A 27433-nucleotide genomic window follows, 5' to 3' on the forward strand; every position below is an offset into this window, starting at 1 on the left:
GACACAGGAGCCTCCCACACGAGAACTCCAGTGTATGATGGATGCCTGGCACAACATGGCTATCGGTCTCCCGTTATTGAAAGCTCTCAATCTCCGCTCGTTGCGCCAGCTTGGATGGGCCAGTAGTGTGAGGTGGGTGTGGGGGAGGTAATGAGGAGAATTTTCATAATGAAGTGAATACTTTCTTAATTAGTGTGATTAATATTCTTCCGGAGGAGCGGAGAAATGTACTGCTGCAGTTGTGGCTGCCATCCCGGAGGGAGAAGCAGGGGATTGATGGAGGAGTGGAGGTGTAGAGACGGAGGAGATTGCCTCTGATGGAGACTGCACATTTAGCGGTTGAAGTTTGACACAAGTTGCATTGACCATATTTCATAATCAGGCATCTGACGGCTGTTAAAGATGAGGAATGTGTTAGCTAAGCTATCCCTGCATGTGTGTAGACAGATTCTCTCAGAGATATGATGAACTGATAACACAGTCATATACACTAGAAATGTATAATGTATGACATTGTATGTATAGCTCCAGATATAATCTGCTCATGTCTTAACCCTTTGGTTTTGTCTTTCAGTTGGTGTCAACATGTTCTACATCTGCATGGTAGTCTACCTGTATGGAGACCTGGCCATCTATGCTGCTGCTGTGCCCATATCACTAATGGAAGTAGCCTGGTAAGACCAGCCAGCCAGCTTGCTGCTGATTCATTACATTCATGGGTTTCTTATTTGGGGGTGTTATTTCAAGCAACTGTATGACTAATGTGGGTGCAGCTGACATTCCCAAGTACTTGGAGCATTTACTTTTGGCAGGACAAAGCATATCCCTTTCTCTCAGTTCTGTTTTTATCTCTGCACTTTGGCTGTTCCCTGACCTTCTGCCTCAGTAAAACTTTCTGATGAGGGGGCCTTTAGCCTTCCTGACCTCCCACCAGTGCTCTTGGCATTTACTTTTTGTTGACTGGCTCCCAGACAGGTTTTTATTACAAGTCCCCTCCACTGGCCCGGTGGGGCTGGGTGAATATCACATATTCCATATTGTCTCAGACAGTTCTAAGGGAGGCTCTTCTCTACAGAAACTATTGTCCTGGTGAAACCACCTTAACCGTCAGGATCACAATTCAATTTGGTGTAGCTTTATGACAGAAAGATGATTGACTTTCTCATGGTGTTCCAAAAAGTACAATTTCAACCAAAGACCCCTCCCCAAACACTAAAGCGCTCTCCGATTTTGCCCAAATGACGTTAGATTATCAGTGACTTTTTAAGGGTTCAGTGAGCCCTGGGTGTGCCATATAGGGGTATCTTATGAACATAATGTGGTGAGGATGAGATCCTTAAACATTTATAGAGATACTTAACTTTTAAAGGTCAAGGTGAGTGAATACATTTCAATTCAAGATTACAATTTAACCACTTACCACATCAGAGGAAGTTATATTAACATACCACCATAATAGCATTAAAAATATACATTTGTCCCTCTCTGACTCAGCGGGGTCGAAAAGCCCCGTGGTAACTTTCTAGCTAAAATGTGAGGCGGAACAGACACTTAAAAAGGAATTACCCTATGGCACAGACCGGAGCTCCCCGCTCGACTGGCTCTGCCACTGAGGAGAGCCAGGCGATTGAGATCGTAGAGCGGTATCTCTTTGTAAAGCCTTGCCGCAGCAGACTTCTCGGTGGCAGAGGCAGATTCTAATGATTATGTCCCATAATTGATGCTCAGTCTGCCGCACCTTGTTGGCAGCACTGAAAGGGTTTTGTGATTGCCTCAGAATGTCAATGTGTAATTTTCCACCAGGAAGACTGGATCATCACTTTAACTCAGTAAAGTCTAGTGCAGTGATATAACTTTTACTGATACTTTTCTTACTGATAGTCTAACCGCTCCGAGGTAGTAGGACCTGGCCTCACTGATAATCTAACCGCTCCGAGGTAGTAGGACCTGACCTCGCTGATAATCTAACCGCTCAGAGGTAGTAGGAACTGACCTCGCTGATAATCTAACCGCTCAGAGGTAGTAGGAACTGACCTCGCTGATAATCTAACCGCTCAGAGGTAGTAGGAACTGACCTCGCTGATAATCTAACCGCTCAGAGGTAGTAGGAACTGACCTCGCTGATAATCTAACCGCTCCGAGGTAGTAGGAACTGACCTCGCTGATAATCTAACCGCTCCGAGGTAGTAGGAACTGACCTCGCTGATAATCTAACCGCTCCGAGGTAGTAGGAACTGACCTCGCTGATAATCTAACCACTCCGAGGTAGTAGGAACTGACCTCGCTGATAATCTAACCACTCCGAGGTAGTAGGAACTGACCTTGCTGATAATCTAACCGCTCCGAGGTAGTAGGAACTGACCTCGCTGATAATCTAACCGCTCCGAGGTAGTAGGAACTGACAAGTCTGCAAAGTTTTAGTAATTCTGCCCTGTCATATTTAATCTTTTATCATTGCTTCATGTTCTTTTGCAATATTGTAAACTAGTCTTTCCTGTCGTATGTTATTCTTGGACTGACTTGATCTGATCATGAAGGGATCTGTAAAGATCACCAGTCTGTCTGTTCTCTCTGTAGTGGTAACCACTCATGCAGTGCTGGCAGTGTGAAATACGACGACACCGACTTGTGCTGGGGGCCTGTCACCAGGAAAGACGCCTACAAGGTGTTTCTGGTGAGTACATACTGCACCCCTGTTTCTCACCCCTGTCCTTCTACCCTCGTCCCAAAGGCCCCTGGAGGACACATGGTGTACCACACCTCTCTCTGTCAGCCCCTGCCATCGTGACTGAGCCCCAATGTGCCAACCCCTGTCTGTGTTAGTGTCAGAGAGCCTCTCACGGCCTCCACTCCTGCAGCCCTGAGCAAGTGTGTGTGCCCTTGAAGTCTTAAAGTCTTAAGAGAGCGAAACTCCTGCGATTTCCACTTTTGCTTTAACTTTGCCGGCCGACAGTGATAGATGTGCTGATCTCCTCCTGTATTATTTCCCCCCTCCACTGTTCTCCCTCCACCCTCACTCCTCCCTCCACCCTCACTCATTTTCAACAGAACGAGCATACCCAAACAATTCTCCAATAAATGCATTGTTGTTTTTTATCTCGTCTGGATAAGCCTCTTACATCATGTCAACGAATTGAAATTATGCTGATTTATAATCTCCTCCTGTATTTTTTGTTTACCTTGCAGTTTCACAAAGTTTCCTTTTAGGGAAAGGGACATTTCCACCTCTGTGTTAATGTATCTAACTGATTGCTTCTTATTATAGTAGATGTTGAGATTATTTCGGCTTGGTAATATTTTAAAATAATTGATTGTATCTGACAGAAAGTCAACTGTTCTCTGGTGTTTCTTAAAGAAGATGTTTCCTGTTATTAGTTTTGGTCTCTCCTGCTTACAGACATTTGGACTTCTAGGGGCTTAGTTGTATTTTCTCCCATTTTCTTCTCCATGAAACCTTATTAGATTCCTTCCGGTGGTGGACTCGTCCTTAAATAAATAATTGGGCTTTGATAAAACATTCATCAGCTTCTGTTAGCACACAGGGAGTGGAGTGTCTTCCTGCTCCTCAGCCCCCCTTTGTCTTTGACGTGTCTGGGTCAAACGATCTGGGCCCTTAGCCACTGCCCACCACTCCCCATGATCACTTTAAATAATTGATTGACTATTCCTTTTAAGCCCAGCCGCTCTCCATACACCGCTCTGTCCTGCCCAATGGAAATACCTCTCCTCTCCCCCCTACGCTATGCCTGCTTATGCTCTCTGACACATCTCTGTCCCACCCCAAAGACCAAGGTGCCCTTCGTCCTAATGATGGGTCTATCTAGGCACAATGTCCACAACATCTAGAGTCTTTGCCATCTGGAGTCATTATGCAGCCCAGTATTTTCCCTTTTCTTTACAACGTCCATATCATTTCACTGGAAGGCTTCAAGCTCCAAACTAAGTGACCTGCTTTATCACCCTACTGCCAGTCTCTTTATGAACTGAGTGAGTCAGAGGGTGCTTTAGTATTGACTCCTATTATAATATGCTTAATCAGACGTTGGAAAACATTGGAACAGTTGTCAGAAAGGCTGACAATACGGCATTGGGAAATGCTTTATTTTGTTTTGGTTTAGCTAAAGAATTCAAATGAGCCTATTCATATATTATGCCGTCTCATTCTGTGTTTGTGTTTGAAAAAGGCAGTACAAAAAGAACCATAATTACAATTCCTAATTACTTTTTTTGTTTTGGTTATGCAATTAGTTTGGCTTAGTTTTGAGGCTCTAAGAGGGTGTTGGCATTAGCAAACACACTGCGTTCAATATGTTAGCATTAGTTGCTGCTCAGTTGTTGTATACCAATGGAATTGCTCAAAGCTGGTCTTTGAACTATGTTCAGGAGGTTCTCTGTGTTTCAGTGGTCATTACATTCTATCTGTTAATGGCCCTTCTCTCCTGTCCTCATCAACCACATTTCTCTCCTCACCATCACATCTTCTCAACCTCAAAATCGAGTATTCTCTCCTGGCAACAGATTGTCAGTTAATCCTCCATTTTTATCTTGACCAGGCATTTGTAGCTCCCAGTTTTATAGGTGTCATTGATAAGGGGCTTTAATCCCTTGCTATGGTATTATCCGTTTCCTTAAGGGATTTTACTGCGGTAACTGCTCTGTACCATATTTATTCATCTTAAATAATCAATAGTGTGTGTAATGTGTAAGTTGTGGTTTTGTGCTAAGCAGTAATGCAACCTGAACTTCCTCAGATGGGTGCGTATTTAGTCTGCCTGGGCTGCCGTACTGTGTAGGGCACCACTGGCTGCCACATGGGGAGTGGGATTGATGTCGGACACATTAGTCCAGCCACAGCGTTATTAGGGTTTAGAAAAGGAAGCAAGGAAAGATTAAAGGGCAGCCCGATTACAGCATAACGGTGCACAGCTGTAATCCCCGTGTGGGTGGCTGTTTGAGAGAGAAGGAAAGAGAGAAGGAGAGAGCATGATATAGAGAACTCAGGCTAATGTCACAGACAGACAGAAGTAGGGTTGATGGAGTGGTTTCTCCAGGGGGCCTTCTACCCTCTGCACCCTCAAAAATGGACTGTTGCCCATACAGACAGGCTTAAGACTTTTTTTTTCACCTGTACTGTGTTGGTCTGAAAGTCACAACCCTGGGTGTTGCATGTTTCGGGCCACCAGCCTCATCATCAGACCAGGCCAGACTGCTCTAATCATCATCAACTGAGCTACAAGCTAGTCTTATTCTAGATCTCGTTGGTCGATTTTGAATGTGCCAGTCCCTTTATCAGAACAAGATACAATACACATTTCAGTTGAAGGCATTTGAATTCAGTTCTAGGTATCCCCCTTTCCCTTACATGACCAAAACTGTGGACACCTGCTCGTCGAACATCTCATTCCAAAGTCATGGTCTGCGCACTTCTGCACTCGGCTGTCCCGTTCTGTGAGCTTGTGTGGCCTACCACTTTGCGGCTGAGTCATTGTTGCTCCTAGACGTTTCCACTTCACAACAATAGCACTTACAGTTGACCAGGGCAGCACTAACAGGGCAGAATTGACGTACTGATTTGTTGGAAAGGTGACATCCAATGACGGTGCCACGTTGAAAGTCACTGAACTCTTCAGTACGGGCCATTCTACTGCCAATGTTTGTCCATGGATGTTGCATGGTTGTGTTCTCGATTTTATACACCTGTCAGCAACAGGTGTGGTTGAAATAGCCAAATCGACTAATTTGAAGGGGTGTCCACACTTATGTGTGTGTCTGTGTGTGTGTATATATAGTGTACCTCACATTATGCTTGTAAATCTCTCATTTCATTTGTCATTTTTTCCCAGACAGTTGCCCCACAGTGGTTGCAGCAGTGTTTGTTGTGCTTGGACAACAGATTGTGGGTTATTTTTAGTATGTGACAGAACAGCTGTCCCAGTTCAGAAAAGTAGTTCTGCTCTACTAGCAGACCCACAAGGCTCTGGGGATCAGCACAGAGAAGGGGAGAGAGGTGAGAAAAACACTGACCAATTCAAGGATCATCTATTATATAGGAGGGACTATTTTGATAACCGCTGTCAATAGATTTCTTCAGCTTATCTGAACAAGCTACCGTCTTCACAGCCTGTCCAGGGCTGGGAATTTCCAGGGACCTCACGTTGTTATCACGATACTTAGGTGCCGATATGTATTGTGATTCTATATGTATTTCAATTTGATAATGCTGCAGAGAGACAAGAGAGCATGAGAAAATGAGTTTTGATCAGTCATTGAAATATGTGCTGAAAACATGTTGGCTCACTATTTAAAAAGATGGAGAACCGTAGGATGAAAAATACCGGAGTTTTGACTTGCTCTAGCTTATGCTACCAAGAAACAAAAAAAGTGTATGTATGTAATGTATGTAATGTATGTAATGTATGTATGTATATACACTGCTCAAAAAAATAAAGGGAACACTAAAATAACACATCCTAGATCTGAATGAATGAAATATTCTTATTAAATACTTTTCTTTACATAGTTGAATGTGCTGACAACAAAATCACACAAAAATTATCAATGGAAATCAAATTTATCAACCCATGGAGGTCTGGATTTGGAGTCACACTCTTTAAATAAATTAAAGTGGAAAACCACACTACTGGCTGATCCAACTTTGATGTAATGTCTTTAAAACAAGTCAAAATGAGTCTCAGTAGTGTGTGTGTGGCCTCCACGTGCCTGTATGACCTCCCTACAACGCCTGGGCATGCTCCTGATGAGGTGGCGGATGGTCTCCTGAGGGATCTCCTCCCAGACCTGGACTAAAGCATCCGCCAACTCCTGGACAGTCTGTGATGCAACGTGCCGTTGGTGGATGGAGCGAGACATGATGTCCCAGATGTGCTCAATTGGATTCAGGTCTGGGGAACGGGCGGGCCAGTCCATAGCATCAATGCCTTCCTCTTGCTGGAACTGCTGACACACTCCAGCCACATGAGACTAGCATTGTCTTGCATTAGGAGGAACCCACGGCCAACCGCACCAGCATATGGTCTCACAAGGGGTCTGAGGATCTCATCTCGGTACCTAATGGCAGTCAGGCTACCTCTGGCGAGCACATGGAGGGCTGTGCGGCCCCCCAAAGAAATGCCACCCCACACCATGACTGACCCACCGCCAAACCGGTCATGCTGGAGGATGTTGCAGGCAGCAGAACGTTCTCCACGGCGTCTCCAGACTCTGTCACGTCTGTCACATGTGCTCAGTGTGAACCTGCTTTCATCTGTGAAGAGCACAGGGCGCCAGTGGCAAATTTGACAATCTTGGTGTTCTCTGGCAAATGGCAAAAGTCCTGCACGGTGTTGGGCTGTAAGTACAACCCCCACCTGTGGATGTCGGGCCCTCATACCACCCTCATGGAGTCTGTTTCTGGCCGTTTGAGCAGACACATGCACATTTGTGGCCTGCTGGAGGTCATTTTGCAGGGCTCTGGCAGTACTCCTCCTGCTCCTCCTTGCACAAAGGCGGAGGTAGCGGGCCTGCTGCTGGGTTGTTGCCCTCCTACGGCCTCCTCCACGTCTCCTGATGTACTGGCCTGTCTCCTGGTAGCGCCTCCATGCTCTGGACACTACGCTGACAGACACAGCAAACCTTCTTGCCACAGCTCGCATTGATGTACCATCCTGGATGAGCTGCACTACCTGATCCACTTGTGTGGGTTGTAGACTCCGTCTCATGCTACCACTAGAGTGAAAGCACCGCCAGCATTCAAAAGTGACCAAAACATCAGCCAGGAAGCATAGGAACTGAGAAGTGGTCTGTGGTCACCACCTGCAGAACCACTCCTTTATTGGAGGTGTCTTGCTAATTGCCTATAATTTCCACCTGTTGTCTATTCCATTTGCACAACAGCATGTGAAATGTATTGTCAATCAGTGTTGCTTCCTAAGTGGACAGTTTGATTTCACAGAAGTGTGATCGACTTGGAGTTACATTGTGTTGTTTAAGTGTTCCCTTTATTTTTTTGAGCAGTATATATATATATATATATATCACACGCAGTTGAAGTCGGAAGTTTAGACCTTACATACACCTTAGCCAAATATATTTAAACTCAGTTTTTCATAATTCCTGACATTTAATCCTAGTAAGAATTCCCTGTCTTAGGTCAGTAAGTATCACCACTTTATTTTAAGAATGTGAAATGTCAGAATGATAGTATAGAGAGTGATTTATTTAAGCTTTTATTTATTTTACTACATTCCTAGTGGGTCAGAAGTTTGCATACACTCAATTAGTATTTGGTAGCATTGCCTTTAAATTGTTTAACTTGGGTCAAACGTTTCGGGTAGCCTTCCACAGGTTTCCCACAATAAGTTGGGGAAATTTTGGCCCATTTCTCCTGACAAAGCTGATGTTATTGAGTCAGGTATGTAGGCCTCCTTGCTCGCACACGCCTTTTCAGTTCTGCCCACAAATCTTCTTCTATAGGATTGAGGCCACGGCTTTGTGATGGCCACTCCAATACCTTGACTTTGTTGTCCTTAAGCCATTTTGCCACAACTTTGGAAGTATGCTTGGGGTCATTGTCCATTTGGAAGACCCATTTGCGACCAAGCTATTCTTCCTGACTGATGTCTTGAGATGTTGCTTCAATATATCCACCAAATTTTACTTCCTCATGATGCCATCTATTTTGTGAAGTGCACCAGTCCCTCCTGCAGCAAAGCACCCCCACAACATGACGCTGCCACCCCCGTGCTTCACGTTTAGGATGGTGTTCTTTGGCTTGCAAGCCTCCCTCTTTTTCCTCCAAACATAACGATGGTCGTTATGGCCAAACAGTACTATTTTTGTTTCATCAGACCAGAGGATATTTCTCCAAAAAGTACAATCTTTGTCCCCATGTGCAGTTGCAAACCGTGGTCTGGCTTTTTTATGGCGGTTTTGGAGCAGTGGCTTCTTCCTTGCTGAGCGGCCTTTCAGGATATGTCGATATAGGACTCGTTTTACTGTGGATATAGATACTTTTGTACCTGTTTCCTTCAGCATTTTCACAAGATCCTTGGCTGCTGTTCTGGGATTGATTTGAACTTTTCGCACCAAAGTACGTTCATCTCTAGGAGACAGAACGTGTCTCCTTCCTGAGCGTTATGACGGCTCCGTGGTCCCATGGTGTTTATGCTTGCTTACTATTGCTTGTACAGATGAACGTGGTACCTTCAGGCGTTTGGAAATTGCTCCCAAGGATGAACCAGACTTGTGGAGGTCTAACATGGAGGTCTTGGCTGATTTCTTTAGATTTTCCCATGATGTCAAGCAAAGAGGCACTGAGTTTGAAGGTAGGTCTTGAAATACATCCACAGGTACACCTCCAATTGACTCAAATTATGTCAATTAGCCTATCAGAAGCTTCTAAAGCCATGACATTTTCTGTAATTTTCCAAGCTGTTTAAAGGCACAGTCAACTTAGTGTATGTCGGGCGCAATGGTTAACGGTGCTGTACTGCAGCACCAGCTGTGCCACCAGAGTCTCTGGGTTCGCGCCCAGGCTCTGTCGTAACCGGCCGCGCCCGGGAGGTCCCCGGGGCGACGCACAATTGGCCTAGCGTCGTCCGTGTTAGGGAGGGGTAGGGATATCCTTGTCTCATCGCGCACTAGCGACTCCTGTGGCGGGCTGGGCGCAGTGCGCGCTAACCAAGGTTGCCAGGTGCACAGTGTTCGCTCCGACACAATGGTGTGGCTGGCTTCCGGATTGGATGCGCGCTGTGTTGTGTATCGGAGGACGCATGACTTTCAACCTTCCTCTCTCCCGAGCCCGTACGGGAGTTGTAGCGATGAGACAAGATAGTAGCTACTAAAACAATTTGATACCACGAAATTGGGGAGAAAACGGGGTAAAATTAAAAAAAAAACATTTTTGTAAAAAACTTAGTGTATGTCAACTTCTGGTTGTGATTAAGTGAAATAATCTGTCTGTAAACAATTGTTGGAAAAATGACTTGTGTCATGCACAAAGTAGATTTCCTAACCGACTTGCCAAAACTGTAATTTGTTTACCAGAAATGTGTGGAGTGGTTGAAATACGAGTTTTAATGACTCATGTATGTATGTGTGTGTGTGTGTGTGTGTGTGTATTAAATGTTTGTTTTTTTACAAATCGATTATTGAAGTCAAAGTATCAATATAATACTGTAAAAAAATAATGTCCCGTATGTAACTGTATCGATTTCCCCCGTCACTAAGTCTGTCAAACCACTCTCTCTAGGATTGAGAGGTAGTGCCTACACATAGTATGAACTTTGCACCTCATACATACATGCATGCAGAGGACATGAGTGAAACTCAATAACAATATTCACTGGATTGCACGGAATGGAATTCACAATTCTGGAGGTCAGCCTCACACTTTACCCTGAGGTGTCTGGACTATTTGTCAGGTTGACTTATCGTCAATGGCCAGCTCTGCGAGTTCTTTTGAAACTTAAAGTCATATCAGTTCATTCAGTGACTTTGTGACTGAAATGATAAAGATATTGCAGGTGATCAAAGGTTTTCTCATTCTGTAAACCTTCAATGGACGTCAAGCTTTTCACACAGCTCGTGCTGGGCTGTACTTTGTCAGTTCCTTTCACATTCTTTAGTCCCTTTCAGACTGAGCTCAGACGACATTGATTGTAAACACACAGGCTTTTGTCATAGCAAGACGGACTAATAACAGCATACAAGCTGCAAGGTGGGTGGCCTTTTGGTTTGCTCTGACCTTTGGTTAGATCAATGGTATCCACACAAAGCGCTATGGATCATGCTGTGGAGCATGGCAGCCATTTTCTCCATCACGATCTGCAAAACCTCTTAACCCTTTTACACTTGTAGGAATCGGCCTATATGGATAGGGCTACATTTAAATGTTTCTGACAGAGGGAATATGACAATGATATGCATAATCATGGTAGCAATTGAAAGGGAACAGTTTGGATATTATTGGAAAATTATTAGACCAAAGGTGAGGACACAACAGTTCACCTGACACAAGACTGAATCCAAAAATGACACTGTGAATTTTATGTTCATTTTACATTTATTGTACTTCTGTTGCATTTGTTGAAAATCTGAAACAAAATCTGAAAAATACTCTGGATATATTCAGTAACAAAATAATATTCCTGGAAAATGTGGGGTAGGTGCAACATAAGACAAATAATTCCAAGTGTTTGAGTGAGAGGACTGACTGGTGTATCCACTGGGCCACAAACCTCTCCAAAGTGTGCACGTATCCTAAGTAATTTTAATGCACTTTTATTACTCCGAGAAGAGTCTTCAAATACAGTGGGGAGAACAAGTATTTGATACACTGCCGATTTCGCAGGTTTTCCTACTTACAAAGCATGTAAAGGTCTGTAATTTTTTATCATAGGTACACTTCAACTGTGAGAGACGGAATCTTAAACAAAAATCCAGAAAATCACATTGTATGATTTTTAAGTAATTAATTAGCATTTTATTGCATGACATAAGTATTTGATCACCTACCAACCAGTAAGAATTCCGGCTCTCACAGAGGTTCTCCACTCATTACCTGTATTAGCTGCACCTGTTTGAACTCGTTACCTGTATAAAAGACACCTGTCCACACACTCAATCAAACAGACTCCAACCTCTCCACAATGGCCAAGACCAGAGATCTGTGTAAGGACATCAGGGATAAAATTGTAGACCTGCACAAGGCTGGGATGGGCTACAGGACAATAGGCAAGCAGCTTGGTGAGAAGGCAACAACTGTTGGCACAATTATTAGAAAATGGAAGAAGTTCAAGATGACGGTCAATCACCTTCGGTCTGGGGCTCCATGCAAGATCTCATCTCATGGGGCATCAATGATCATGAGGAAGGTGAGGGATCAGCCCAGAACTACATGGCAGGACCTGGTCAATTACCTGAAGAGAGCTGGGACCACAGTCTCAAAGAAAACCATTAGTAACACACTACGCCGTCATGGATTAAAATCCTGCAGCGCAGGCAAGGTCCCCCTGCTCAAGCCAGCGCATGCCCAGGCCCGTATGAAGTTTGCCAATGACCATCTGGATGATCCAGAGGAGGAATGGGAGAAGGTCATGTGGTCTGATGAGACAAAAATAGAGCTTTTTGGTCTAAACTCCACTTGCCGTGTTTGGAGGAAGAAGGATGAGTACAACCCCAAGAACACCATCCCAACCGTGAAGCATGGAGGTGGAAACATCATTCTTTGGGGATGCTTTTCTGCAAAGGGGACAGGACGACTGCACCGTATTGAGGGGAGGATGGATGGGGCCATGTATCGCTAGATCTTGGCCAACAACCTCCTTCCCTCAGTAAGAGCATTGAAGATGGGTCGTGGCTGGGTCTTCCAGCATGACCACGAACCGAAACACACAGCCAGGGCAACTAAGGAGTGGCTCCGTAAGAAGCATCTCAAGGTCCTGGAGTGGCCTAGCCAGTCTCCAGACCTGAAGCCAATAGAAAATCTTTGGAGGGAGCTGAAAGTCCGTATTGCCCAGCGACAGCCCCGAAACCTGAAGGATCTGGAGAAGGTCTGTATGGAGGAGTGGGCCAAAATCCCTGCTGCAGTGTGTGCAAACTTGGTCAAGAACTACAGGAAACTTATGATCTCTGTAATTGCAAACAAAGGTTTCTGTACCAAATATTTCTGATGTATCAAATACTTATGTCATGCAATAAAATGCAAATTAATTACTTAAAAATCATACAATGTGATTTTCTGGATTTTTGTTTTAGATTCCGTCTCTCACAGTTGAAGTGTACCTATGATAAAAAATTACAGACCTCTATGTGCTTTGTAAGTAAGATACACTGCCGATTTTGCAGGTTATCAAATACTTGTTCTCCCCACTGTACAAGGTGCTTTTTTGCCCTCTCTTGTGTCTGTCGTATCCTGCATCCCAGCCATCACACAATTACTGTTGTTTTTGCAATCCAGAAACTGTCCATCTATAAATCACAGTCTGGGTCAGGTGGGCATCATTTGAAATCTTGTTATATTGCCAACATGACAAACTAAATTCTAAAGTACGATTTTACAAAGTTACGCTTTCACAATGTAATTCAGGGAAATGGGTCATAATTTTGGTGCGCATCGGAATGAGTCATGAGTGCATTTAGGTGCATGTGCCGTGGCAAATTTTCTTCACAAAAGACAAAAATAGGCTCATTCTGTTCAGACCCCCCAGTTTATGATGCCATGTCATCTTGTAACTGTACATCAAACATAGTGATCATAAATGTTGATATTGCATATGCATGAGTTTGATCATATAGAAATGTGAAGTGCACATTTGTACTCACTTGTATGACATAATACATAAACATCTTCATCATCTTCCCAAATACATAGTCCTCTTAATTTTAAAGGGTGTTTGTAAGTAACTGCAACTACTTGTCACACTCAAATTCAGAACAGCGGTCAGTCAAACCCTTACAGTGACGTGAAGCGATGAACTCTGACGTCATGTATAGCATGTTACTCTTCAGCCACTGCTTTTGAATTTAGGCATTTATCCGTGCCCAAATCTGCCATTTTCATCATGTACAAGTGTAAAGGGCTACGAAGATGAGTTGGGTGAGATTTGATCTGTTGCTGATTGATTCTCGTGTCCAGTACCTAGGCTGTTTTCACTCTCCCTTAAAACTAATATACAGTATATTTAGACACTAAGAGAAATCTTACATCCTAACTACTCACTTTGATTGGGCTTTTCCTCAGTCATGCATATCCCAGCGTAAGGTTGTAGGTCATTGTGTGCTTGGCCAATCCTAGCCGTTGACCTGCCCTTTACATTGGACCGCAGTTTTAATTGTAAGGATTATGTTTCGGCGTGAAAGTGCAACAATGGGGTCTTTCTGGGGACTGGCTTAACCCCAGCAGAGAGATTTCCTGACACCTCGATTAAATCTCTTTGTCCGTTGTTGCTCCCTGGCGAGGTTTACCTTTTGATTTTCAATTGCAATTTGCAACACCATTGGGAATTTACTGCATAAAAAAGGCCCTAGCTGTTCACTGGTTCCATAATGCATACATATACTGTTGCATAACCCAGCTGTGATTTAAATGGCTGATTTTATATTGAGAATGTTTTTCTTGTGGTTGAGAAAGTGATGGAAATCAATACTATATATCAGCTCAAAATTAGGTTTTGCTGACACTGCGTTCTTTCCCTGTTTGTCTTTATGCATATGTCCGTATTAAAGGCTGTGTCTATTAGACCACTCAAGGGAGTGGATGCCCAGTGAATTGAAATATTCTCTCAGCGGGCGCCACCCACCATGAAACGAGGCCACCTTTGTGTCAACCATCTGTTTAGATCCACTCCATTGAACGAGTCCAACTCACTCACACACTCAGGGATCCACAGAGAGAACAGACGCAGATAAGCCCAGATAATACACAGAGGTACAGTATTTGATGTGATGCTTTCTTCAGATGTGTGTGTGTTTCACTTTGGAGGAGAGGGAGCAAGGGTGCTGTAGTGTAGCTCTGTTGTGGTACAGCCACCCCAGAGCTGCAGGGAGATGACGACAGTGCAGATGGTTTAATAGAGATTACCTCAGCAGGGGGAAGTGTTTGAATTGGGAACCACACAAGTGGAGTCCACTCCACACCAACACGAGGCAGAACCCAATCAGAGCTGCAGATCAGGACACTGCAGAGGAACACAGCCGTACTGGGAGAGGACTGGAGGGACTGTTGGCAAGGGGGACTTGGAGGTCATGCAGGAGAGAGGATACAGCCTCTCTGAGTCAGAGAACAATAATGTAGGCTGAGGATCCAACTGATCATCCAGTCACTTTCAAAGACTTTTGAAAGACTAGAACCTATACTTACCCTGTTTAGGAAGAGTTTGTCCCATCTGTGTTTGCTAACTACAGCATATTGCTTCCACTCCAGCAGATTGAGCAGTTGTTAACCTTTTTTTGTGTGAATGGTGCTGCTGTCACATTACCATAAAGAGTGGCAGTTAGCCACACGAGAGAAACTGCTAACGCCATCAAATGTGCTTAAGGATCTCTTTGGCAGCTGTCACTACAGAACTCAATGTGGCTTGTGTGCCTGTGATTTGTAACCACGGTAATACATGGTTTAATTATTGCCTTCAGCCTGTCCATTTAACTCAGTTTTCCCTCCGTCTTTTTGCTTATAGACGCTGCAGACAATCGTCATTTGAGAAGTTATTTCACTCATTGGTTTTGAGAAAACAAAACAAGGGAGTAGTGTAGCCCATTGTTTTCTATTACTTTTAATGGCATTGTCTGTGTCAATTGTTAATTATTTACTTTTTTCAGGGGAGAGAGATAAAATAAACATATTTGGCCTGTCTAACACGTTGTTAAAGTCCGTGCCTCGTGTTTAAGGAGAAAATCTACATGCTGAGTACAATATTGTTTTCTGTTTTGAAAAGCTGGTTATCTGGTACAAGGACATTTCAGAAGTATGTATGGGTCTTGCTCGGTGGGTGGCTGAACGCTAACAAACGTGATTCTCATGGAATTAATCTGACGCTTAAACGGAACACAGGCTCCCATTTTAAAAAGGGACAGATTTGAAGAGACTTTTACCTTCAGACCCTGTGACCTTGGGCTGATTGCTTGTATGGTTGTGTGTTGGTGTATTTGTCTGGGCCTGCTGGTTAGGCTGACCAGACCCAGCCTCCTATTGAAAGAATGACCCAACCGTTTGCACCCTTCTCCAAAGCCAGGAAATTAAAAGGGACAGTCCGCTTCCTCATATTCAGCTTGTCTTTTTCAATTACACCGTGACATGGAGCATATTCATGACAAGGCCCCTTAGTTGATGTATTATTTAATTTATTCTTCATAGGGTCCATCGTCATAATTTAATGAGATCTTGTTCTCTGTGCGATATGGCACCCCCTTCTCCCCATCCCCCACATCCCCTACTAAAAGTTATAACGATCGGGAGAGTGAAATAGCCGAGGTCCTATTAAACCACAGGCAAATTATCGTTTTGAATTTCCTTCCAGATATGAAGTCATAATGGTTCAGTGTAGCAAATGAATGCTATGCTCATCATTGTTTACTTATTTTTATATTTAAAAAATAAATAAACTGCTCATCATTGTTTACTTTGACAACTGATTATTGTTCCCAATTTACTGTGGCTACCCAAATAGAGGCTGCTGGCACAAATGTATCAGCAACAGTTTTTTGGGAGGTCTGGTTAAGCTAAACCCATATTTCTGGGAAGTTGTGAATGAGAAAGTAGGGAATAGTTTTAAATGTTGGCTAAGAGTTTAGCTCATGTCTTATTCTTGGTATCCTCTCATCTCTCCAGAGAGAAGTGAATTTTGAGATCCAGTGTAATGGCATAACTTTAGATCAGCCCCTCGATTGATCTGTTGAACTAAGAATTACCTATACAGGTCACACCCAAGTTCAATATTTGTTTACGCTGATGTTATGCCTGTTCAGTGATTGTTGTATGCCACGACATTCTCTGATAGACTTCAAAGGCTTGAAACTCTGAACATCAGAGGGGTTTTGAAGCTAGGATAAATGGAGTAATACAGTCTTATCTGTACAGTATAGAGTTGATCATCCTCATCATTTCCTCTCCTCATTGCTTCACAGTCTCTTTCTGTTTCAGTAATGGCTTGGTGATATCACTGAAGTTACTAACTCATATCTATCAAATCAAACTTTATTTGTCAAATGCGCTGAATACAAGTGTAGACCTTACTGTGAAATGCGTACTTACAAAGCCTTAACCAACAGTGCAGTTCAAGAAGAGTTAAGAAAATATTTACCAAATTAACTAAAGATAAAAAATAAATAAAAAGTTATACATTAACATGACAGTAACGAGGCTATATACAAGGAGTACCGGTGCCGATTTAATTGTTCAGCAGTCTTATGGCTTGGGGGTAGAAGCTGTAAAGGAGCCTTTTGGTCTTAGACTTGGTGTTCTTGTACCGCTTGCAGAGAAAACAGTCTATGATTTGGGTGACTGGAGTCTCTGACAATTTTTTATGGGCTTTCCTCTGACACCGCCTATTATATAGGTCCTGGATGGCAGGCAGCTTGGCCCCAGTGATGTACTGGGCCGTACGCACTACCCTCTGTAGTGCCTTATGGTCAGATGCCGAGCAATTGCCATACCAGGCAGTGATTGAACTGGTCAGGATGCTCTCAATGGTGCAGCTGTATAACTTTTTGAGGATCTGGGGACCCAGCCAAATCTTTTCAGTCTCCTGAAGGGGAAAAGGTTTTGTTGTGCCCTCTTCACGAATGTTGGTGTGTTTGGCCCATGATAAGTTCCTTGGCGTACACATCACCAATGACCTAACTCTTGACCCGCTCCACTACAGCTCCGTTGATGTTAATAGGGGCCTGTTCGGCCCGCCTATTCCTGTAGTCCACGATCAGCTCCTTTGTCTTGCTCACATTGAGGGAGAGGTTGTTGTCCTGGCACCACACTACCAGTTCTCTGACATCCTCCCTCTAGGCTGTCTCATCATTGTCGATGATCAGGGCTACCACTGCTGTGTCATCAGCAAACTTAATGATAGTGTTGGAGTCGTTTGGCCACGCAGTCGTGGGTGAAAAGGTAGTACAGGAGGAGACTAAGTACACACCCATGAGGCGCCCCAGTGTTGAGGATCAGCGTGGCAGACATGTTGTTGCCTACCCTTACTACAGTGCCTTGCGAAAGTATTCGGCCCCCTTGAACTTTGCGACTTTTTGCCACATTTCAGGCTTCAAACATAAACATATAAAACTGTATTTTTTTGTGAAGAATCAACAACAAGTGGGACACAATCATGAAGTGGAACGACATTTATTGGATATTTCAAACTTTTTTAACAATCAAAAACTGAAAAATTGGGCATGCAAAATTATTCAGCCCCCTTAAGTTAATACTTTGTAGCGCCACCTTTTGCTGCGATTACAGCTGTAAGTCGCTTGGGGTATGTCTCTATCAGTTGTGCACATCGAGAGACTGAAATTTTTTCCCATTCCTCCTTGCAAAACAGCTCGAGCTCAGTGAGGTTGGATGGAGAGTATTTGTGAACAGCAGTTTTCAGTTCTTTCCACAGATTCTCGATTGGATTTTGACTTGGCCATTCTAACACCTGGATATGTTTATTTTTGAACCATTCCATTGTAGATTTTGCTTTATGTTTTGGATCATTGTCTTGTTGGAAGACAAATCTCCGTCCCAGTCTCAGGTCTTTTGCAGACTCCATCAGGTTCTCTTCCAGAATGGTCCTGTATTTGGCTCCATCCATCTTCCCATCAATTTTAACCATCTTCCCTGTCCCTGCTGAAGAAAAGCAGGCCCAAACCATGATGCTGCCACCACCATGTTTGACAGTGGGGATGGTGTGTTCATGGTGATGAGCTGTGTTGCTTTTACGCCAAACATAACGTTTTGCATTGTTGCCAAAAAGTTAAATTTTGGTTTCATCTGACCAGAGCACCTTCTTCCACATGTTTGGTGTGTCTCCCAGGTGGCTTGTGGCAAACCTTAAACGACACTTTTTATGGATATCTTTAAGAAATGGCTTTCTTCTTGCCACTCTTCCATAAAGGCCAGATTTGTGCAATATACGACTGATTGTTGTCCTATGGACAGAGTCTCCCACCTCAGCTGTAGATCTCTGCAGTTCATCCAGAGTGATCATGGGCCTCTTGGCTGCATCTCTGATCAGTCTTCTCCTTGTATGAGCTGAAAGTTTAGAGGAACGGCCAGGTCTTGGTAGATTTGCAGTGGTCTGATACTCCTTCCATTTCAATATTATCGCTTGCACAGTGCTCCTTGGGATGTTTAAATCTTGGGAAATCTTTTTGTATCCAAATCCGGCTTTAAACTTCTTCACAACAGTATCTCGGACCTGCCTGGTGTGTTCCTTGTTCTTCATGATGCTCTCTGCGCTTTTAACGGACCTCTGAGACTATCACAGTGCAGGTGCATTTATACGGAGACTTGATTACACACAGGTGGATTGTATTTATCATCATTAGTCATTTAGGTCAACATTGGATCATTCAGAGATCCTCACTGAACTTCTATAGAGAGTTTGCTGCACTGAAAGTAAAGGGGCTGAATAATTTTGCACGCCCAATTTTTCAGTTCAGTTTTTTTTTTGAATTTTACCCCTTTTTCTCCCCAATTTCGTAGTATCCAATTGTTGTAGTAGCTACTATCTTGTCTCATCGCTACAACTCCCGTACGGGCTCGGGAGAGACGAAGGTTGAAAGTCATGCGTCCACAACCAACCAAGCCGCTGCTTCTTTAACACAGCGCACATCCAACCCGGAAGCCAGCCGCACCAATGCGCCGGAGGAAACACCGTGCACCTGGCCACCTTGGTTAGCGCACACTGCGCCCAGCCCGCCACAGGAGTCGCTGGTGCGCGATGAGACAAGGACACCCCTACCGACCAAGCCCTCCCTAACCCGGGCGACGCTAGGCCAATTGTGCGTCGCCCCACGGACCTCCCGGTCGCGGCCGGTTACGACAGAGCCTGGGCGCGAACCCAGGGACTCTGATGGCACAGCTGGCGCTGCAGTACAGCGCCCTTAACCACTGCGCCACCCGGGAGGCCCCCCAATTTTTCAGTTTTTGAATTATTAAAAAAGTTAGAAATATCCAATAAAAGTCGTTCCACTTCATGATTCTTCACAAAAAAATACAGTTTTATATCTTTATGTTTGAAGCCTGAAATGTGGCAAAAGGTTGCAAAGTTCAAGGGGGCCGAATACTTTCGCAAGGCACTGTACCTGGGGGCAGCCCGTCAGGAAGTCCAGGATCCAGTTGCAGTGGGTCTAAGGTATCCGGGAGGCAAGCTCACTTCTGGGTAGAGTCCTTGTGTACTGGGTGCGTCATTGAGTGTTTGTGGGTCAGCTGTAACATGTGGAGGTCCAGTGGGTGTTAACTCGAAATGACACAACGACAAGGTTCCAGTTTAACAAAGTTCACTATATCGTATGAACACACTACAAGGTAGCCATTCCACTCAAGGCTAGGTCCATCTACAACAAGACTTCCCGCACAGGCGCACTCTTAACTGAGTGATAGCCCCTGAATAACAGAAATATAGGGATACTTAAAACAGCAACTTAACAATCTCCTCCTTTTCTTTAAAGACAAAACATCAACAACATAATTAAATGTCCAAGTATTATTCAAGTTCCTCATTACAAATTGGTTGTGTGACAGTTTTGTATTACTCAAGCTGCCACTTTCCATTACTGAGAGCCTGCTCCTTTTTTAGTCAGACAGTCAGCAAGCTGTTCCTTTGTGGTCGACCACAGAATCCGCTGGATTCTCTGTGCTTGAATAAGTTCCTTGATGCTGCTAATCTCAAGACGAAGTCTTCACAGCATCAACTAATGAGTAGTTGTCAGTGACACACTACAGGTAGAATGTGCCGTTTTGTCTCACCAGTGGTAAGCTCTTTTTTAAATGTATTTTACCTTTATTTAACTAGGCAAGTCAGTTAACTTCTAGGCAAGTCAGTTAACTTGGGAAAATGCAGCGTGGCAAATTCAAAAAATTATATAAAAATCTAACTTTCATTAAATCACACATGTAAGATATTCAATTAAAGCTACACTCGTTGTGAATCCAGCCAACATGTCAGATTTTAAAAAGCTTTTCGGCTAAAGCATAAGAAGCTATTATCTGATGATAGCACAATGTCAACAAAGAGAGCAGCATATTTCAACCCGGCAGGCGCTACACAAAACACTGAAATAAAATAGAAAACATGCATTACCTTTGACGAGCTTCTTTTGTCCCATAAACATCACAATTGGTCCTTTTGTTCGATTAATTCCGTCCATATATATCCAAATGTCAATTTATTTGACGCGTTTGATCCAGAAAAAAACAGCTGCCAAAAAACGCAATGTCACTACAAAACATTTCAAAAGTTGCCTATAGACTTAGCCAAAATATTTCAAACTACTTTTGTAATACAACTTTAAGTATTTTTAAACGTTAATAATCCATCAAATTGTAGATGGGGCTATCTGTGTTCAATAGAGGAAGTAAACAAACCATGGTCCTTTTTACGTCTTGCGCAACTCTCAATAGTGTAACGTTGCTCCAGGATGTGCTTCTTCTTCGTGGCACAAATGAATAACCTCAACCAAATTCCAAAGACTGGTGACATCCAGTTGGCAAAGACAACTCAGGGAACAGTCAGAGGCAAAAAAAAAATCTGAACAGTTAGTCCTCTGGGTTTTGCCTGCTACATAAGTTCTGTTATACTCACAGACATGATTCAAACAGTTTTAGAAACTTCAGTGTTTTCTATCCACATCTTATATTCCAAGAAGTTGAAATTGGGCACGCTATTTATCCAAAAGTGAAAATGCTGCCCCCTAAGAACAATTTCTTATTTTCAATGACGGCCTAGGAACAGTGGGTTAACTGCCTGGTTCAAGGGCAGAATTGTACCAGATTGGTACCATGTCAGCTCGGGGATTTGAACTTGCAACCTTTCAGTTTCTAGTCCAACGCTCTAACCACTAGGCTACGCTGCCACAACAGAGTTGCAAGAAAGATTGCATTGTCAATTCCATCCGCAAGAGCAAGGGTTTCTCCAGCAAGTGTGCTTCGGACAATCCTTCTGATCCTTTTTGACTGCCAACAGATAGGTGAGAATCTTCCTCCTTCACCCATTAACCTCTTATGGCTGCATCCCTTGTTCTCAATTTCAGCCTGACGAATACCCTAATCTAACTGCCTGTAGCTCAGCCCCAGAGGCAAGGATATGCATATTCTTGGTATCATTTGAATGGAAACATTCTGAAGTTTGTGTTTGTGTTAATTGAATGTAGGAGAATATAACACAGATCTGGTGGAAGAAAAGAGAAAGAAAGAGCATACGTTTTCTGTTTTTTATTGTTGTAGCATCATCTTTCACATGTACTAGAATAGGATGCTGGTGATAATTTTGATGGATAACACAAGAGGGCAACTGTAGGTGTGCAAAGTTTCAGACTGATAACTTCAGGAATGGGTGAGCTACATGACATTTAGCATGGAGTCACCCAGGTGTCCCACACAAGTTGCCCAAATGTACCCAAGTGGCTGAATTGGTGAAATGACCTATAACTATATACAACAGTGCAAATAACTATATACAACAGTGCAAATAACTATATGCAACATATCAAAAAGCAATTCTAACACACACAAAAATATATAAAAATGTTTTAAAAAATATTAGAAAATAAATATTTAAAAAATAACAGGGGTAGACAGTTTGGAAGTCCTCTACACAATATTTTTCTGCCTGTGCGATGTCCCATGGCAGTCTCTTTCTGATGTAAAGCAGAGGCAAACTGAACAACTGGTGCAGGTGATGGGGGACTTCATGTGACAAATAACACAACGACGACTCCATGCTTTGCCCTTTTTGGCCCTGAGGCACAGTCATGCCTGCAATAATGAACTGTGGCATATGAACACCACTGGAGGCAGGAGTAGAGCTGGTAGAGGGGGCAGAATGTGATGCAGTGGACTTTTTGCTATAGCCAGCAAGCTCCCAGATGAGCAGCTCCCTGAAGGCTAGCTGTGAGATGGGGGGCTGTCCGCAGCTCTTCGCCATTTCCTTCTGCAGGATGAAGGAATTCACCACAGCAATGTCAATGAAATGGTAAAACAATGTCTTGTACCATTTCTTTGTCTTATGTAGAACATTGTAGTATCAGTGCGTCTGATAGGTCTAAACCTCCCATGCTCTTGTTGTAGTCCTTGATGGCTGCAGGAATGGGGACATTTTTGGTAGTCCATGCCACAGTAGCGTACTTCACACGCCTGACGACGTGATCGTCACTGAAGGACTTGTGGATAGTGGAGCACATCACCACCTCTCTGGTGTCCATCCACTTTACAAACAGCAGGCCATCTTCACGGATCCATCGCATGGTACCCCGACTCGCTTATGCATGTCATTTACCTTGGTCTTCGGAAAGCCCACTCTGTAGGACCGAATGGTGACACAAGCCCACACATCCCGTTTCCTCAGGTCTGCAAACAGGGTAGGGCTTGTGTAAAAGTTGTCCACAAAGAGTTTGTAGCCCTTCCCCAGCAGTTGGAAATCCAATATCTCCATTACAGAGTCATAGCTCTTTACCAGTCGCACTGGTGTTCTTCCCCTCATAGACAAAAAAATTGCATGTGTATGCACATACAGAATCAGCCAAAACAAACAGCTTGTAACCCCACTTAGTTGGTTTGTTACGCATGTATTGTTTTAGGCCAATTCTGGCCTTTGAGGCTACCATCCCCTCATCTAAATAAAATCAAATCAAATTTTATTTGTCACATACACATGGTTAGCAGATGTTAATGCGAGTGTAGCGAAATGCTTGTGCTTCTAGTTCCGACAATGCAGTAATAACCAACAAGTAATCTAGCTAACAATTCCAAAACTACTACCTTATAGACACAAGTGTAAGGGGATAAAGAATATGTACATAAAGATATATGAATGAGTGATGGTACAGAACGGCATAGGCAAGATACAGTAGATGGTATTGAGTGCAGTATATACATATGAGATGAGTATGTAAACAAAGTGGCATAGGTAAAGTGGCTAGTGATACATGTATTACATAAAGATGCAGTAGATGATATAGAGTACAGTATATACATATGAGATGAATAATGTAGGGTATGTAAACATTATATTAGGTAGCATTGTTTAAAGTGGCTAGTGATATATTTTACATCATTCCCATCAATTCCCATTATTAAAGTGGCTGGAGTTGAGTCAGTGTGTTGGCAGCAGCCACTCAATGTTAGTGGTGGCTGTTTAACAGTCTGATGGCCTTGAGATAGAAGCTGTTTTTCAGTCTCTCGGTCCCAGCTTTGATGCACCTGTACTGACCTCGCCTTCTGGATGATAGCGGGGTGAACAGGCAGTGGCTCGGGTGGTTGTTGTCCTTGATGATCTTTATGGCCTTCCTGTGACATCGGGTGGTGTAGGTGTCCTGGAGGGCAGGTAGTTTGCCCCCGGTGATGCGTTGTGCAGACTTCACTACCCTCTGGAGAGCCTTACGGTTGTGGGCGGTGCAGTTGCCGTATCTATGGACAAGTTCTGGGCGGGCTGAAAATGGATCTTCAGGCCTCAACCAAGCTGGGGTAGAGAGGTTTGACTTTGCAGAGCCTGTCAAACCTTGCGGTGCCTCTCCTCCTGTCATTCTCCTTATCAACTTCTGGGTCACTGATGTGAAGCGCCCGTGAGATACTTAAAAACCTTATAGAGGACATGACAGTGGGGGGAAAGGCAGGTGATAGAGTGGGGATGTTTTCCAGTAATCCTTTAGGGTTTTTAACTTCACCAGCCCCATGTAAATTACCAGTGAAAAGTAGCAGAAAAGGTCTGACATGGAAATGGGCTTCCATGCCTCTTTCTTTCCTGCTTGCTTCCTAGCCCCATACTTGTTAGTATTACACACCAGGGAATCAACAATTGCCGGGGTGAAAAACAATTGAAAAAGTTGCATGGGGCTGTATTTTGATGTCATGCCGAGCTGAGGTCCTGGTGGCCTTTTTGGTCGGAATATTGGAGGACGTGGCTCCACAGCCTTCTCCAGCACAGAGTGCCATTGCCCCTCTACCTCTCTGCCAGCAGGTTCCACACTACCCTTCCTCCGCTTATTTGTTTTCCTCATTTGAACGCTCAACAGTATTATCTGTGGCATGGTTGAAGGTCTCTGCTCCATTTTCTGTGTCAGTTTCAGTGTGCATATCATTGGATGCGACATCTTGTAGGTTTATGTCTGTTACTGTGTCCTTTTTGTCATTTACATTAGGAGACTGATTCTCAGCAACAGCCCCTCTATCTGGTTGATCATTTACTTTCCGCAATCTTGAGTGATGCACCCTGACAATGATGTCTCCGTGCCTCACAAATATCATCACGCTATCTTGGCCAATGACTACTCCCGGTCCTTTCCACTCTTGACAGTCAACTCGTTTGTAGTACACTTTGTTTCCAGTTTCGTACTTCTCATCATCATTATTCCCTGAACTGCTGAGTAACTTCTGAAGTCTGTCAATTGTAGCATGTCCAAACTGTTTGTGAAGCTTTAACAATACTTTGTGTTTTTTTTGTGTTCATGTTCTCTGTGAATGTCAGAATCTCCATGTGCTCTGTGTCAGTCAGAATCTCATTTCTACATGGACTCTGTGTGATGTCTTTGTCTAAAATGTTTACACAATAGTGGCCTGAGGTAGTAAGTTCAAGAGTCACTGGTTGTTTAAACATCACTGCCTTGTAATTTTTTATGTCTAGTACAACCCCTGCCTTCTTGAGGGAAGCTTCGCTTAATAGTAAGGGGATATCTGTAGGGACCACCTCTGTTTCAATGTGACACTTAGTCTGACCAATTTTAGCTGGTATCTTAACTCTCTTGGTAGAATAGACAATTCTCCCATCTCCAAATTTGATCTCGGTATCAGATTCATTTGAAAACAGTGTAATGTTACACTGCTCTATCTCTGTGTTTACATTTCCCTCTGTTAGTTTAACTTGTTCATTTTTATGAGGACAGTCTAACCCAATGGTAAGTGCTTTGACAAATAGCGCATTTTGTTCTCCTTCCATATTTGTCCAGTGGATTTGTGCTGGGAAATGGCGCCCTCTTCTGGTTGTCTTGAACGTGACTTGTTGGCGCCTTTTCTCTGTTGCTCAGTGTAATGTGCTGCGTCACTCACTTGCATTCCATCTGTTATTGGCGCGACAGACGTCTTTTCACCAAAAATTATTTTTAGTGCCGACTTTATAGATGCAAAAGTCAGCACAGTACAAGCAGTCAAAGCCAACTGTTTCTCCCTACCATCCAGACAGGCAGTATCTAGCAACTTGAAAGATAACACTGCATCCGGGAGAACCATGTTGTACTTGTGTATCCTATTGTACCTCTGTTCGAAATCAATGATGTAGACCGTCAGTGCAACCGAAATATCTCTCGTAATACTGTAGGCACGGTCTTTCTCTTCTTTAAGAAATACAGAATCCAGTGCTCTGATCAAGGTTCCCATACCATCATCCTTGTTCAAATCCTCAACGGATATTTTTAGTGCTGTATCTCTCGTTCTTCCCTCGAGCGATAATACCACCGCAAGTGCTTGCTTTTTCGCGTCCAGATTAATAACGCGTGTCCAGATTCCAAGTTCATTTTTCCAACTTTCTTACTACCTCTTCTCGTCGAAGTGAGGTGGCACATTGTAGTTATTAGCCATCCTCTGCTACCAATGTTAACTTGAAATGACACAACGGCAAAAGTTTACTATACTGTATGAACACACTACAAGGTAGCCATTCCACTCAAGGCTAGGTCCAACTACAACAAGACTCCCCGCGCAGGCGCACTCTTAACTGAGTGATAGCCCCGTAATAACAGAAATATAGGGATACTTAAAACACAAACTTAACAGTGGGAACCCTGTATGTCAGGCTACTTTGGTCCACACACCTCTGTATAAAGATCCTGTCAGAGACACTGACCCATTCTATCTGACAGGTTTCAAACCCGTCCATAGTCTCAGCCTGGCTCACTGACTTCCTGAAGCCTCCTCCATAGGTGGACTTTCACACACAAGCCATGTCCACGGAGAGAGACGGTGTTATTTATTCATCTCTGGTGGTTTTATATCCTGTTTATTTTGGAAGTGTTCAGTTTACGCTTGCCTGATAGTGACCTCGGGGCCTGCAGGGCCAGTGATGCATCCACAGTTGATGGAGAGGAGGTCTGACATTGATGAGTCTATGGCTGTTTGTCACACAGGGGGATGGCAAGGCTGCTGCTACCACAAGATAAGCTCTCCTTTATACCCAATAAAGCCTCTGTCTCTGTGTGTCTCTCCTACACTCACTGAGGGGAAAATAATGAATGACCCCAGGCCTAACATCCCTTCAAGTCATTTATGTATTTTGTGTTTGTACAGCAGAATTGCTTTTTTTGGGGGGGATCAAAACAAGTTGTTCGATGCAGTTCTAGTAATGTAATTCTTCTGAAGACTGCAGGAGTTGGGGCTCACACACGTCGCACCAAATGTGGATCTAGCGTTCGTCTGCAGATCGTTCAGCACGCTGTTTTAGGGACCACCCGCTGTAGACGTCGGACTGCCTACATTTGTCATGCGATTCTATTTATAATGACGTCTTCAACGTATCTCAATCATTGTCATGTGGTTTTTCAAAATTCTATCTAAATGAAAATGATACAAATCTAAAAAAGTCACTTCTATTGCCATTTCTAACTATGTAAAAATTACCTATATAAAGTCACAAATAAAAACATTGCAGGTAGAAATATCCAGATTAAATATATATATATATATATATATATATATATATATATATATATATATATATATATATATATATCTATCTCTATCTATCTATCTCTATCT

The 27433-nt window shown here is 43.4% G+C and overlaps 1 protein-coding gene across 1 annotated transcript in view; it reads left to right on the plus strand.

Moving 5' to 3' along the window:
* The window catches only part of LOC139364954 (transmembrane protein 104-like), an 85659-nt gene that overhangs the window by 21897 nt on the left and 36329 nt on the right, over nt 1–27433 (plus strand). The window contains exons 7-8 of the mRNA XM_071102228.1: nt 575–674; nt 2578–2674. Coding sequence (XP_070958329.1) covers nt 575–674; nt 2578–2674 — 197 coding nt within the window. The remainder of the gene's footprint in view (nt 1–574; nt 675–2577; nt 2675–27433) is intronic.

The sequence above is a fragment of the Oncorhynchus clarkii genome, chromosome 13 (genome assembly GCF_045791955.1).
Source record: "Oncorhynchus clarkii lewisi isolate Uvic-CL-2024 chromosome 13, UVic_Ocla_1.0, whole genome shotgun sequence".
NCBI classification, from domain to species: domain Eukaryota; kingdom Metazoa; phylum Chordata; class Actinopteri; order Salmoniformes; family Salmonidae; genus Oncorhynchus; species Oncorhynchus clarkii.